Source organism: Chiloscyllium plagiosum, unplaced genomic scaffold (assembly GCF_037043375.1).
Source record: "Chiloscyllium plagiosum isolate Xiang-an unplaced genomic scaffold, Cpla_swu_hap1 HiC_scaffold_19, whole genome shotgun sequence".
Lineage (NCBI taxonomy): Eukaryota > Metazoa > Chordata > Chondrichthyes > Orectolobiformes > Hemiscylliidae > Chiloscyllium > Chiloscyllium plagiosum.
The window spans coordinates 44,870,229-44,885,086 of record NW_028270157.1 but is presented as its reverse complement, the minus strand read 5'-3'; the positions used below and the strand labels follow the sequence as shown (position 1 = coordinate 44,885,086).

The 14,858-nt window shown below is 42.3% G+C and overlaps 2 protein-coding genes across 3 annotated transcripts in view; one reads left to right on the top strand and one right to left on the bottom strand.

The window, feature by feature from the left end:
• The window catches only part of LOC122559612 (peptidyl-prolyl cis-trans isomerase FKBP4-like), a 54,113-nt gene extending 41,828 nt beyond the window's left edge, over positions 1-12,285 (bottom strand). Inside the window, exon 1 of one of the 2 annotated variants that reach the window (XM_043709396.2) lies at positions 12,235-12,285. The gene's annotated coding sequence lies outside the window, so the exon portion shown is untranslated. Of the gene's footprint in view, positions 1-6,218; positions 6,275-12,234 lie in introns of those variants that run through there. The other variant, XM_043709398.2, reaches the window with a different exon arrangement.
• An 86-nt stretch (positions 12,286-12,371) lies between these two features.
• The window catches only part of itfg2 (integrin alpha FG-GAP repeat containing 2), an 83,378-nt gene continuing 80,891 nt past the window's right edge, over positions 12,372-14,858 (top strand). Inside the window, exons 1-2 of the mRNA XM_087997281.1 lie at positions 12,372-12,527; positions 13,778-13,873. Of these exons, the coding sequence (XP_087853407.1) occupies positions 12,432-12,527; positions 13,778-13,873 (192 nt within the window). The 5' untranslated portion in view covers positions 12,372-12,431. The remainder of the gene's footprint in view (positions 12,528-13,777; positions 13,874-14,858) is intronic.

Below are 14,858 nucleotides of genomic sequence, written 5' to 3'. Positions count from 1 at the left end.
GGATTCAAACCCAGGGCCCCCCAAAACATCACTTGGATCTCTGGATTTCCTGCAGCAAATTCACTCCTCTTCGTTGCAAAGTAAATGTTTCAATTCAGATGTTCTGTTACATCTTTTGGTGATTTTGAATACAAAGAACTGAAGCATGAAGACAAAAGAACCCCTGTGGTAGTGAGATTTTAAAGGGTTAATTTGTTCTGCTGACATGCAAGAAATTGGATGTCCTGGATGTTTTCTGTCTTGCAGGCAGGATGTGACAATTTAATCAGACTCTGTAAATGCTGCTGTTTAAGGAATAACCTAATCACGCACTGTTTCTGGAAATAATCAAATCACTTCACATTGTTTTTGGGTGACTATGACGGAATGGCAGGGGTTATGTCTTGCGTGAATGACTTACTGCGATGTTAAACCCTGTATAAAGGGAGAACGGTTCCCTTGTTCAGACAGCCTCGCTTGACATTCTCCACAAGCATTGCGAAGTGATCCTCCAAAAGCTTGTACTTGCTTAAATAAATCATGTTTGTTCACAGAAGTTGGCGTATTGCAGTTGCATCAATCATAAAAGTCTCAGATACAGTCACATAGATGGGTTAACTCCAGGAAGGGTAAGAGAGGTAGACAGATAGTGCAGGAGTCTTTTGTGGATATACACATTTCAAACAGGTATGCTGTTTTGGAAAATGTAGGGGTTACATAGAGTCATGGAGATGTACAGCATGGAAACAGACCCTTCGGTCCAACCCGTCCATGCCGACCAGATATCCCAACCCAATCTAGTCCTACCTGCCAGCACCCAGCCCATATCCCTCCAAACCCTTCCTATTCATATACCCATCCAAATGCCTCTTCAATGTTGCAATTGTACCAGCCTCCAACACAACCTCTGGCAGCTCATTCCATACATGTACCACCCTCTGCATGAAAAACTTGCCCCTTAGGTCTCTTTTATATCTTTCCCCTCTCGCCCTAAACCTATGCCCTCTAGTTCTGGACTCCCCGACCCCAGGGAAAAGACCTAGTTTATTTATCCTGTCCATGCCCCTCATAATTTTGTAAACCTCTAAAAAGGTCACCCCTCAGCCTCCGACGCTCCAGGGAAAACAGCCCCAGCCTGTTCAGCCTCTCCTTGTAGCTCAGATCCTCCAACTCTGACAACATCCTTGTAAATCTTTTCTGAACCCTTTCAAGTTTCACAACATCTCCCCAATAGGAAGGAGACCAGAATTGCACATAATATGCCAACAGTGGCCGAACCAAAGTCATGTACAGCTACGACATGACCTCCCAACTCGTGTACTCAATACTCTGACCAATAAAGGGCCGCAATTTCCCGCCAGACGTAGTCGACGATGCCCTCCACCGCACCTCTTCCACTTCCCGCTCCTCCGCCCTTGAGCCCCGCCCCTCCAACCGCCACCAGGACAGAACCCCACTGGTCCTCACCTACCACCGCACCAACCTCCATGTACAACATATCATCCGCCATCATTTCCGCCACCTCCAAACAGACCCCACCCAACCACCAGGGATATATTTCCCTCCCCTCCCCTATCAGCGTTCCGAAAAGACCATTCCCTCCGTGACTCCCTCGTCAGGTCCACACCCCCCACCAACCCAATTCCACTCCCGGCACTTTCCCCTGCAACCGCAAGAAATGCAAAACTTGCGCCCACACCTCCCCCCTTACGTCCCTCCAAGGCCCCAAGGGACACTTCCATATCCGCCACAAATTCACCTGCACCTCCATACACATCATCTATTGCATCCGCTGCACCCGATGTGGCCTCCTCTATATTGGGGAGACAGGCCGCCGACTTGCGGAACGTTTCAGAGAACACCTCTGGGACACCCGGACCAACCAACCCAACCACCCCGTAGCCCAACACTTTAACTCCCCCCTCCCACTCCACCAAGGACATGCAGGTCCTTGGACTCCTCCATCGCCAGACCATGGCAACACGATGGTTGAGGAAGAGCGCCTCATCTTCTGCCTGGGAACCCTCCAACCAGGATGAACTCAGGGATGAACTCAGATTTCTCCAGTTTCCTCATTTCCCCTCCCCCCACCTTGTCTCAGTCAAATCCCTCAAACTCAGCACCGCCTTCCTAACCTGCAATCTTCCTTACCTCTCCGCCCCCACCCCACTCCGGCCTATCACCCTCACCTTGACCTCCCTCCACCGCCCCTCCACCGCATTTCCAACGCCCCTCCCCCAAGTCCCTCCTCCCTACCTTTTATTTTAGCCTGCTGGACACACTTTCCTCATTCCCGAAGAAGGGCTTTTGCTTGAAACGTCGATTCTCCTGTTCCTTGGATGCTGCCTGACCTGCTGCGCTTTTCCAGCAACACATTTTCAGCTCTGATCTGCAGCCCTCACTTTCTCCTTAGGTAAATGAATGCATGGCTCAAAGATTGGTATGGGAGAAATTCTGGTTTGTGAGGTCCTGGCATCAGTATTGGAGAAAGTGGGATCTGTACCAGATATAGATCTGAACAGGATGGTCTCAACCTGAAACAGGCTAGGGCTGATGCTCTTGCCAATTGCATAACTACCAAGTAAAAAAAGTGTAGAAATTGGAACCAGGTGATCTCATTGACTGAGGCTGTTATTGGTTTATTAACGGACCAAATCAGGAAAGTCCTGGCTGACCAATATAACTAGGAGATAAACCAGGCTTCTATATATAAAAATAAACAGGAGATTTAGAATCTCCTCAGTTTAGGAGACTGACTCTAAAAAAAACAAAATGTGAGGAGATTAGAATCTCCTGAGTTGAGGTGACTGACTCCGAGCTGGCTGGCAATGGCCAGTCTATTGTGCACAAATAAATAAAGGGTGATTTGGTGGTGGGATACCAGCCTGTGTGCAGTTATTTCAAGAGGACTTTAGAATAAACAGTGGAGGAAGGCATCAAATTTAGGATTATGTGGCAACAAGTAGAGTCAAGGCCAAAGAGAAATCTATTAATTTGGGAAATGATAAATAATCCTTGACAGATTTCTACTCTCCGTCCCATTCTTAGAGTGAACCAACAGATTAAACTAGAAGTTATAAAGAAATTATAAAGCTAAAAGTACTATAACTGAATGCACAGAGCATCCATAACAAATCAGATGAACTGACAGAATAAATAAATAGGTATGATCTGGCAGCCATTACAGAGAAACGGCTGAAGGATTACATGAACTGGAACTGAATCTTGTCTGGTAAAGGATATTTAAGGAGGTCAGAAATCTAGAAGAAGTTGGAGGGATGGCTCTGTCAGCTAATTATTGTATTAGTGCAATAGCAAGGGATAACCTAAGTTGACCTTGAAACGATTTGGATGGAGGAATAATAAAAGCAACAAGTCACTTATGAGAGTACTGTATCAACCTCCTAAGAGCAACTACATAGTAGGGTGAAACATACAGGAAGAAATTATTAGAGAATGTCAGAAAGGTACAGTATTAGTCATTGGATATTTTAATCTACCTATTTAGCAATGGGCAAAAATTAATCTGAATGGAGTGGGAAGTAAAAACTCAAAATGCAGAAAAGAAGCTTTAGCAACTGAATGAGTTTATGCTATTCAGATATTTTAACACATGAAGGTCAGATCTGCAAAATGAGATGAGATGGGCAGTTCATATAATATTTCTGGGATAGTTTCTTTCGAATAGAATGTCCTGGAGCTGACCGGAGGACAGGCTGTACTAGACCTGGTATGGTGCAACAATAAGGAGCTGAGACTATTTTAAAATAAAATTAATTAAGGGAAAAAAAGCAGAGCTGGTTGCAGAGAACTGGCAGATTAAGTTAAAACACAAGTCAATAGAGATATAGTAGCAGGCATTTAAGGGGCTATTTAAAAACATACAGAATATATTCCAAAGTGTCAGGGCTCTTGTGGTGTAGTTTTGGCATCCCTAATTCTAGGCCAGGGGTGTGTCATAGCATGTCTGAAGATTTGTAGCTCAGGTTGAGGTTCTGAATGTAGGTTTGCTCACTGACTGGAAGGCTCATTTTCAGATTTTTTGTCACCATACTAGGTAACATCTTCAGTGAGCCTCCGGACAAAGCATTGCTGATGATTCCTGCTTTCTATGTTTAGGTTGGTGATATCATTTCCTGTTATTTTTTTCAGAGGGTGGTAAATAGGGTCCAGTCAATGTGTTTATTGATGGAGTTCTGTTGGAATAGAGTCATAGAGATGAGCCATGCTTCTAGGAATTCTCCTGCATGTCTCTGTTTGGCTTGTCCTAGGATGGATGTATTGTCCCAATCAAAGTGGTGTCCTTCTTTATCTGTATGTAAGGATACTAGTGAGAGAGGGTCATGTCCTTTTGTGGCTAGTTGATGTTCATGATTCCTGGTGGCTAGTTTTCTGCCTGTTTGTCCAATGTAGTGTTTGTTACAGTTCTTGCAAGGTATTTTGTAAGTGACAATAGTTTTGCTTGTTGTCTGTATAGGGTCTTTCAGGTTCATTAGCTGCTGTTTTAGTGAATTGGGGATTTGTGAGCTACCATGATGCCAAGGGGTCTGAGTAGTCTGGCAGTCATTTCTTTGATGTAGGGGAGAGTGGCTAGGGTTTCTGGACGTATTTTGTCTGCTTGTTTGGGTTTGTTGCTGAGAGATCAGCGGACTGTGTTCACTGGGTACTCATTCTTTTTGAATAAACTGTATAGGTGATTTTGCTCTGCTCTGCATAGTTCCTCTGTGCTGCAGTGTGTGTTGGCTCGTTGAAATAATGTTCTGATGTAGCTTCGTTTGTGGGTGTTGGGCTGATTGCTTCTGTAGTTCAACATTTGGTCCGTATGTGTTGTTTTCCTGTAGAAGCTGGTTTGAAGTTCCCCATTGGCTGTTCGCTCTACTGTGACATTTAGAAATGGGTGTTTCTTGTTTTCCTCCTCTTTAGTGTATTTTATGTAATAAACCCAAACAAGCAAACAAAACGCATCCAAAAACCCAAGCCACTCTCTCCTACATCAAAGACTTCTTGGAAATGACTGCTAGACTACTCAGAACCCTTGGCATCATGACAGCCCACAAACTTACCAACACACTAAAACAGCAGCTAATGAACTTGAAAGATCCATCCAGACAACAAGCAAAACTAACGTCATTTACAAAATACCGTGCAAGAACTGTAACAAACACTACATTGGACAAACAAGCAGAAAACTAGCCACCAGGATACATGAACATCAACTAGCCACAAAACAACATGACTCTCTCACTAGCATTCTTACATACAGATAAGGAAGGACACCACTTCGACTGGGACAAGCCAAACAGAGGCATGCATACGAATTCGTAGAAGCATGGCATTCTAACTGGAATTCTATCAACAAACACCTTGACTTGGACCCCATTTACCACCCCCTGAGAAAAAGAACGGGAACTGACATCACCACAGCAAATGACATCACCAACCCAAACCTATAAATAGAGAGCAGGAATCATCAACAGTGCTTCGTCTGGAGGCTCACTGAAGATGGTTATCTAGTATGGTGACGAAACGTCTGAAAATGAACCTTCCAGCTCAGTGAGCGAACCTATATCTATGACTGAAGAGGTGTATTTCCAGAAGGCACTTGATAACTTGCAAAAAAGATTAATGTGGAAAATAAAAGTTCATGCTGTACTGCCATAGATGATTGGCTGGCTAATAGAAAGCGGAGAGTAAGCATAAATGGATCATTTTCAGGTTGATAAGATGTAATGAGTGGTGTGCCACAGGAATCAGTGCTGGAATCTCAACTGTTTTCACGTTATGTAAGTAACTTGAATGAAGGCACAGCAGCATAGTTGAAAAGTTTGCTGATGACAGAAATACGAAAGTTTTTGAAAAGGATGTACAAGTGCTATAAAAGATAGATTGTGAGTGGGCAAAGATATGGCAAATGAAGCACAATGTGGTAAAATGCAAAATTGTCAATTTCTGCAGTAAGGATAAAAAAACTTATCAAAATAGTGAAGAATTTCAGAGCTCTGAGATGCAAAGGGATCTGGTTGTCCGAGAGCATGTATCACAAAATGTTAATATATAGATACAGCAAACTTTTAGTAAAATTAAGTGTGTTTTCATTTATCATGAGGGAAACTGAATACAAAAGTAGGAAGGTTACATTTCAGTTATGCAGAGGCTTGGTGAGGCTACAAATGGAGCACTATGCATTCTTATTTAAGGAAGGATATAAATACGTTGGAAACAATTTAAAGAAGGTTTACCTGGAGTGGGAGTGTTGTCTTGCGAGGAAATGTTGGATAAGCGAGGTGCATATCTGCTGGAGATTAGAAGAATAAGAGACAGCTTGATTGAAACAATTAAGCCCTGAGGGGTCATGACAGTGTAGATGTGGATAAAATGCTTATTAAGAATCAGATAAGTTAATCGCTGTTTTAAGTGTGTCCAATAGAAAGGCTGTAGTAGTGAGTAGAGTGGGTTCTTTCTTGATTATATATTTTTGGAGATATGTCTTTTGATTAAACTTAAAATATAAGCCATATCTATTAATTTAACCTGGGGCAGTGTTTTGGAGAGGAATAAGACGGTGTTATTTTCTGGGCCTGTAGATTGTGAAGGAGCAAAAATGGCCTTTGCAGTGATGTGTACTTCTCGTCTGATGTGGGAGTTTAAAGAGAGTTTAAGGGATATATCTGCCATAAATGCTGCTGGCTGCAAATCTTATCAGATTGAATTGATTGGTTGGTCAGACAGTTAGAAGCAATGAGGAATTTGCAACAGCAACAGTATGTGAAGGATAGCAATTATAGGAAGGGGGGAAAGTCTCAGATACAGTCACATGGATGGGTTAACTCCAGGAAAGGGAAGAAAGGTAGGCACCTAGGGTAGGGGTATTTTGTGGATATGCCCATTTAAAACAGGTATGCTGTTTTGGAAAATGTAGAGGGTGATGGATTCTCAGGGGAATGTATCACAAACTGCCAAGTTCCTGGTATTGAGACTAGTTCTAATGCAACAAGGGGTATGTCGGCTTCCAAGAGATCAATCGTGTTAGGGGATTCTATAGTCAGAGGTACAGACAGACGTTTGTGTGGCCAGCAGCGAAAAAGCAGAATGGTGTGTTGCTTCCCTGGTGCCAGGATCAAGGAGAGGGTGCAGAATGTTCTCACGGGGGAGAGGGGCCAGCAGGAGGTCATTGTCTACATTGGAACCAACAACATAGGAAGGGAAAAGGTTGAGATTCTGAAGGGAGATTACAGGGAGTTAGGCAGACATTTACAAAGGAGGTCCGCGAGAGTAGTAATATCTGGATTACTCTCGGTGCTACGAGCTAGTGAGGGCAGGAACAGGAGGATAGAGCAGATGAATGCATGGCTGAGGAGCTGGTGTATGAGAGAAGGATTCACATTTTTGAATCATTGGAATCTCTTTTGGGGTAGAAGTGACCTGTACAAGAAGGACGGATTGCACCTAAATTGGAAGGGGACTAATATACTGGCAGGGAAATTTGCTAGAACTGCTTGGGATGATTTAAACTAGTAAGGTTGGGGGGTGGGTGGGACCAGGGAGATAGTGAGGAAAGAGATCAATCTGAGACTGGTACAGCTGAGAATAGAAGCGACTCAAACATTCAGGGCAGGCAGGGACAAGGTAGGACTAATAAATTAATCTGCATTTATATCAATGCAAGGGGCCTAACAGGGAAGGCAGATGAACTCAGCATGGTTAGGAACATGGGACTGGGATATCATAGTAATTACAGAAACTTGGCTCGGGGATGGGCAGGACTGGCAGCTTAATGTTCCAAGATACAAATGCTAAAGGAAGGATAGAAAGGGAGGCAAGTGAGGAGGGGGAGTGGCATTTTTGATAAGGGATAGTATTACAGCTGTGCTGAGGGAGGATATTCCCGGAAATACATCCAGGGAAGTTATTTGAGTGGAACTGAAAAATAAGATCGGGATGATCACCTTATTGGGATTGTATTACAGACCCCCTCATAGTCCGAGGGAAATTGAGAAACAAACTTGTAAGGAGATCTCAGCTATCTGTAAGAATTGATGAAGGAGCGTCGCTCCGAAAGCTAGTGTGCTTCCAATTAAATCTGTTGGACTATAACCTGGTGTTGTGTGATTTATAAAATAATAGGGTAGTTATGGTAGAGGATTTTAACTTTCCAAACATCGACTGGCACTGCTATAGTGTTAAAGGTTTGGATGGAGAGGAATTTATTAAGTGTGTACAAGATAATTTTCTGATTCAGTATGTGGATGTACCTACTAGAGAAGTTGCAAAACTTGACCTACTCTTGGGAAATAAGGCAGGGCAGGTGACTGAGTTGTCAGTGGGGGAGCACTTTGGGGCCAGCGATCATAATTCTATTAGATTTAAAATAGTGATGGAAAAGGATAGACCAGATCTAAAAGTTTGAGTTCTAAATTGGAGAAAGGCCAATTTTGATGATATTAGGCAAGAACTTTCGAAAGCTGATTGGAGGCAGATGTTCGCACGTAAAGGGATGGCTGGAAAATGGGAAGCCTTCAGAAAAGAGATAACAAGAATCCAGAGAAAGTATATTCCTGTCAGGGTGAAAGGTGAGGCTGGTAGGTGGACGGAATGCTGGATGACTAAAGAAATTGAGGGTTTGGTTAAGAAAAAGAAGGAAGCATGTGTCAGGTATAGACAGGATAGATTGAATGAATCCTTAAGAGTATAAAAGAAGTAGGAGTATACTTAAGAAGGAAATCAGGAGGGCAAAAAGGGGACATGAGATAGCTTTGGCAAATAGAATTAAGAAGAATCCAAAGGGTTTTTACAAATACATTAAGGACAAATGGGTAACTAGGGAGAGAATAGGGCCCCTCAAAAACCAGCAAGGCAGCCTTTGTGTGGAGCAGCAGAAAATGGGGGAGATACTAAATGAGTATTTTGCATCAGTATTTACTGTGGAAAAGGATATGGAAGATATAGACTGTAGGGAAATAGCTGGTGACATCTTGCAAAATGTCCAGATTACAGAGGAGGAAGTGCTGGATGTCTTGAAACGGGTAAAGGTGGATAAATCTCTAGGACCTGATCATATGTACCCAAGAACTCTGTGGGAAGCTGGAGAAGTGATTGCTGGGGCTCTTGCTAAGATATTTATATCATCAATAGTCACAGGTGAGGTGCTGGAAGACTGGAGGTTGGCAAACGTGGTGCCACTATTTAAGAAGGGCGGTAAGTAAAGCCAGGGAATGATAGACCAGTGAGCCTGACCTCGGTGGAGGGCAATTTGTTGGAGGGAATCCTGAGGGACAGGATGTACATGTATTTGGAAAGGCAAGGACTGATTAGGGATAGTCAACATGGCTTTGTGCGTGGGAAATCATGTCTCACAAACTTGATTGAATTTTTTGAAGAAATAACAAAGAGGATTGATGAGGGCAGAGCGGTAGATGTGATCTATATGGACTTCAGTAAGGCGCTCGACAAGGTTCCCCATGGGAGACTGTTTAGCAAGGTTAAATCTCATGGAATACAGGGAGAGCTAGCCATTCAGATGCAGAACTGGCTCAAAGGTCGAAGACAGAGGGTGATGGTGGAAGGATGTTTTTCAGACTGGAGGCCTGTGAGCAGTGGAGTGCCACAAGGTTCGGTGCTGGGCCCTCTACTTTTTGTCATTTACAGAAATGATTTGGATGCGAGCATAAGAGGTACAGTTAGTAAGTTTGCAGATGACACCAAAATTGGAGGTGTAGTGGACAACGAAGAGGGTTAACTCAGATTACAACAGGATCTTGACCAGATGTGCCAACGGGCTGAGACGTGGCAGATGGAGTTTAATTCAGATAAATGTGAGGTGCTGCATTTTGGGAAAGCAAATCTTAGCAGGACTTATACACTTAATGGCAAGGTCCTAGGGAGTGTTGCTGAACAAAGAGACCTCGGATTGCAGGTTCATAGCTCCTTGAAAGTGGAGTCGCAGGTAGATAGGATAGTGAAGAAGGCGTTTGGTATGCTTTCATTTATTGGTCAGAGTATTGAGCACAGGAGCTGGGAGGTCATGTTGCGGCTGTACAAGACATTGGTTAGGCTGCTGTTGGAATATTGCGTGCAATTCTGGTCTCCGTCCTATTGGGGAGATGTTGTGAAACTTGAAAGGGTTCAGAAAAGATTTACAAGTATGTTGCCAGGGTTCGAGGATTTGAGCTATTAGGAGAGGCTGAACAGGCTGGGGCAGTTTTCTCTGGACCATTGGAGGCTGAGGGGTGATCTTATAGAGGTTTACAGAATTATGAGGGGCATGGATAGGGTAAATAGGCAAAGTCTTTTCCCTGGGGTCGGGGAGTCCAGAACTAAAGGGAATAGGTTTAGGGTGAGAGGGGAAAGATATAAAAGAAACCTAAGGGGCAACGTTTTCACACAGAGGGTGGTACAGGTATGGAATGAGCTGCCATATGAAGTGGTGGAGGCTGGTACAATTGCAATATTTGAGAGGCATTTGGATGGGTATATGAATAGGAAGGGTTTGGAGGGTTATGGGCTGGGTGCTGGCAGGTGGGACTAGATTGGGTGGGGATATCTGGTCGGCATGGACGGGTTGGACCGAAGGGTCTGTTTCCACGCTGTACATCTCTTTGACTCTATGAATCTAAAACTGTGAGTCATGATTTAAAAATCAGGCATTGCTCATTTAAAACAGATTAAATTAATTTGTTTCTGAGGGTCGTAAGTCTTTGGAACTTTCTCATCATAAAAAGGAGATTAAAATCGGGTCCTTGATTATTTTTAAGGTAGAGATAGATACATAGATTCTTAATAATCAAGGTTTTTAGGGCAGGTGGGAATGTAGATTTGACATCAAGATCATGGCTGATCTGATCATGTTGAATGGTGGAGCAGGCTTGAAGGGCTGAATATTTCCTTCTGCTTCATGTTTTCATTCCCTTATAAGAAATTGGTTGACTGTCCAGGAATGGAGATGAAGAACTTGACAAGAGAAGGGAAGAATCCAAGATGAACCAGAGAAAGATGAGGAAAGGGTGGAAATCAGAAGTAAAGTTAATGAGATTTTTTAGTTCTGAGTGGTATTGATACAGTCATCAATGTGTGGGGCGAAAAGGTTGGGGAGAGGACTTTTTTTTAAAAAAGGACTTTTATCACAAAGTAGGTATCACAAAACCTTGATTATGGTATATACATGAGTCCTGCACGATCCAACAGTGAGCCTTTCATTGGATGAAAGTGAGTGGAGTCAAAACAGTCATTTCAATGAGAAAGGAAGATTTACATTCATACAAGCCTCTCCTGACCTCAGCATGCCCCAAAACCCTTTACACGTCACAAGACATTAATTGGTTGTATCAATCTTATAATATAGAAAATATGATGTGGAGGTGCCAGTGTTGGATTGGGGTGGACAAAGTTAAAAATCACACAACACCAGGTTATAGTCCAACAAGTTTATTTGGAAGCACGAGCTTTTGGACCACTGCTCCTTCATGCAGCGTTCCGAAAGCTAGTACTTCCAAATAAACCTGTTGGAGTATAACCCGGTGTTGTGTGATTTTTAACAATGCTGAATGTAGCAGTCAATTTACGTGCAACAAGCTTTCACAAGCAACAATTTAACAAACTGATACAGTGTAAATGGTTTGCTTTTTAAACTAATGTTGATTAAGGGATAAATATTGACCAGAACACCAGGTTTAATGCCCCTGCTCCTCTTCCATATAGTACAATGGGATCTTTTATACCCATCTAAGAACAACAGCAGAAATAGTCTGGATTTAAATATTTCATCCAAAAGATATCACCTCTAGCAGTGGAGCATTCCCTTAAAAATCTAGTGGAGGACTCATCCAATGAAGCAGAGGGCTCGCAGATCCTGGTTTTGGGTTGAGACTGGAGGTGTAAAGTAACTAAACATTCAAGGCGACAAAAAGAGACAGCTGGAAACCGTCGTGTAGGATTGTCTGAATAGTCGCAGACGTGGGTAGGAAGAGATTAGACAAAGGAAGAATTAAATCCAAGGAAAAACCAACCTTAAATTTTAAGAATAAAACAGAAAATCTCAATGATTGAAGAAATATTAAAAGAATGTAGAATCCTTTAATGCGGCAATGCATATCATTTACTTTTCTCCTGAGCTTCAAGTAAGCCTCGTCCCCCAAAAACAGCCACAATGGTAGCAGCAATATTTATTCTACTTCTACATTGTCCGATCAGTCAAGTTAATCAACGCTGTATCATCTACAATTATTATACGTACAAATGTAACCATGTTCACTCTCGTACCTGTCACTTCGATTCTTCACGTTTAGAATCTCAGCTCCACCGCCACTTTGTTGTCACCCCTGCCGTAAACCGCACCGCCGGATGGAGTGCTGTAAAAACAAAGCCTGGCCATTGTCGTGCAATCTCGCTGTAACCATGGAGATGGCCAGAATCCATCGCGCTCGAGCCTGGGCCTGGGCCTGAGCCTGAGCCGTGGGATGCGGTCGGTCAGTTATGTGGAGAGAGTGGCACTGGACTTCAGTGGAAACCTGTTCACACAGGCCATCTGCTTGGGAGACACCGACAACGACGGGGTAGGTGTTTTGGTACATCCCTGCCTCTACGTTTTCCAGACAGACAATGGTCATGGCGATTGTTGCATTGGCGAACCGTTAACACTACAAAACACTATTGCTAATCTCTTCGGTGATATTGTTACTGACACCTGGAACAGGTGACACTTAAAGCACAACAACACCCGACTCCTACTTAACAGGAAATATACCAGCGACAGGCTGAAACTCCCTCTATTATATCAATGACCAGCTGGGAGCTTCTCTATTAATAGGAATTGCAGCAGTGGTTTTATGAGAATTGTGCCCGTGATAGGACAGATCCAGATATTTACAGAAGCTGTTGCAGTTCTGGCTAGCGCCTTCTATTATTGGAGCGCCGCTATGATCGACGTGGGCTTTGTTGATCAGATTGTACTCGTCATAGAATGGGATTCTGCTTTAAAGGAAATATGATAGTGACAAGCCTGAATCCCTATTCACCGGGATTATTTTAGTGACTGGCTGACACCTTTTCTAGTGACTGCTTCTCCAGGAGTGATGGGTATAACAGAGAAAATTCAGTGAGTGCACATTTCACAGGAATTGTATTTGTGACCTGCAGCAATCCCATCAATTTTCAAAATACCAGGACAACTTGTGTTTGGTAAAATATAAAAATGCCTCCCCAGTATTCTCTGTTTTGACATGAACTGTACCACTGATCAGTTAGAGCTTTCTAAACAGTATTGATAGGAACAATGCCATTGATGGACCAGACCCATGGCTGTGAAATTGAGAGGCTCAGATCACTTTATTAAGCAGGGGTAGGTCAGGCAAACCTCTACCTGCAGGAAATATACCAGTTAATAGGCTGGATGGATCTATGGGACCTATTGGATGGTCTGTGCCACTGGTGAACCCAATTAAAGGAACTGTCACAGGGTGGGACCTCTTCTCTTTACAAGAATTGCATTATTTATGAACTGAGGTTCTTTCTGTTAACAGGAACTGTAGCTGTGACAAATGGGATGTATGGAAATGTATTTTATGGAGACTTTTCAAATTGAGAGCCACAATTGATCAAGAAGCATAACTTTAAAATTTTTAAAAACACGCTATCAAAAAAGCAATATAAATTCAGTTCTAATTGAGACTGTCAGCGTTTTGGTCTTTGCCGTAAAGTGCTTTGAAAACAAAGTTTAACCTAAAGCAAAAATGTTGTTAGAAGGAAGCTAATGGCAATGAATCATTCAATGATTACTTTAATTTTCCTTCTGATTTTGTTGCAGTTAAATGAGCTTGTGGTTGGGGATACCAATGGGAAACTGTATGTGTATAAGGGTGATGACTGCAAGCCATGGCTTACCCGATCTTGTATAGGAATGGTATGTATTAAGCCCTTGCTATTGGATTTTCTTTTTTGCTATTAAAACAGTCTGATTCATTTTAATCTTTTCTACCCTTTCTACTCATTTAAGTATTAAAAAGAATAGAAATTTAGAAGTCTAAAATAAGAAATATATCTGTACCAATTATTTTCATTACTTTTTTCTTTATACAGTGATTGATTATTATCTATAAATTGCAAATTGTCAGGATCAAATCTCAGTTCTGCTCTTTTGGGGAGAATAAAGCACAGGGCAGTCATTTTCCAGAGTACCTTCACTGACCTTTTCCATGATAGATTCCACATAAATTGAAATATTTGCAGAGAGAAACCAAAGGTTAGGAAGATCAGAAACAGCCATTTGCTGGATCAGAATGAGTGAACTTCATTTCTTCTTTATTTTGAAAACATGGAGCTATTAACCTTGAGTCTTATGATTTTTATTCCTTTTCTGGTTTTGATGTTTATATTCTTAATTCTAACTCTCCATTTTCCAACACAAAAATGCCAGTCTGTTTTCCTTGTTGTAGGCCCATTCCTTCAGCTAAAGCTCTGTTTGCTTATGGATGTAAAACATCCGAGGATTAAATTTGAAATTTTGATGACAGGGAATGTTCCTTGTGCCCTGATCAACATTCCTGCCATTAAAAGGAGGTAATTCATTTTAATTTGCAGTTTGTGAGATCTTTGTGTTCAAATATATGCAGAACACTTACATAACACTTGCAGAACCATAAGACAATACTATGATGTAACTCATTAGATGTGAGGCACGCTGGTATATCCTAAAGAAATTATAAGTCTAGATAAATGCAAGTTTTTTTCATGTCTTTTTCCTCGCTCCTCAATTGAAACATAAGAATCTAGAATGGACTGACCTTTGGAGGTGTTTCAATCCCTAATAGACGTTGTATGTTGCAGAAGGCAGCCAGTTGGCCCATGGTGCCTACACCAGCTTGTTAAATGAGCATTGCTACCTACTG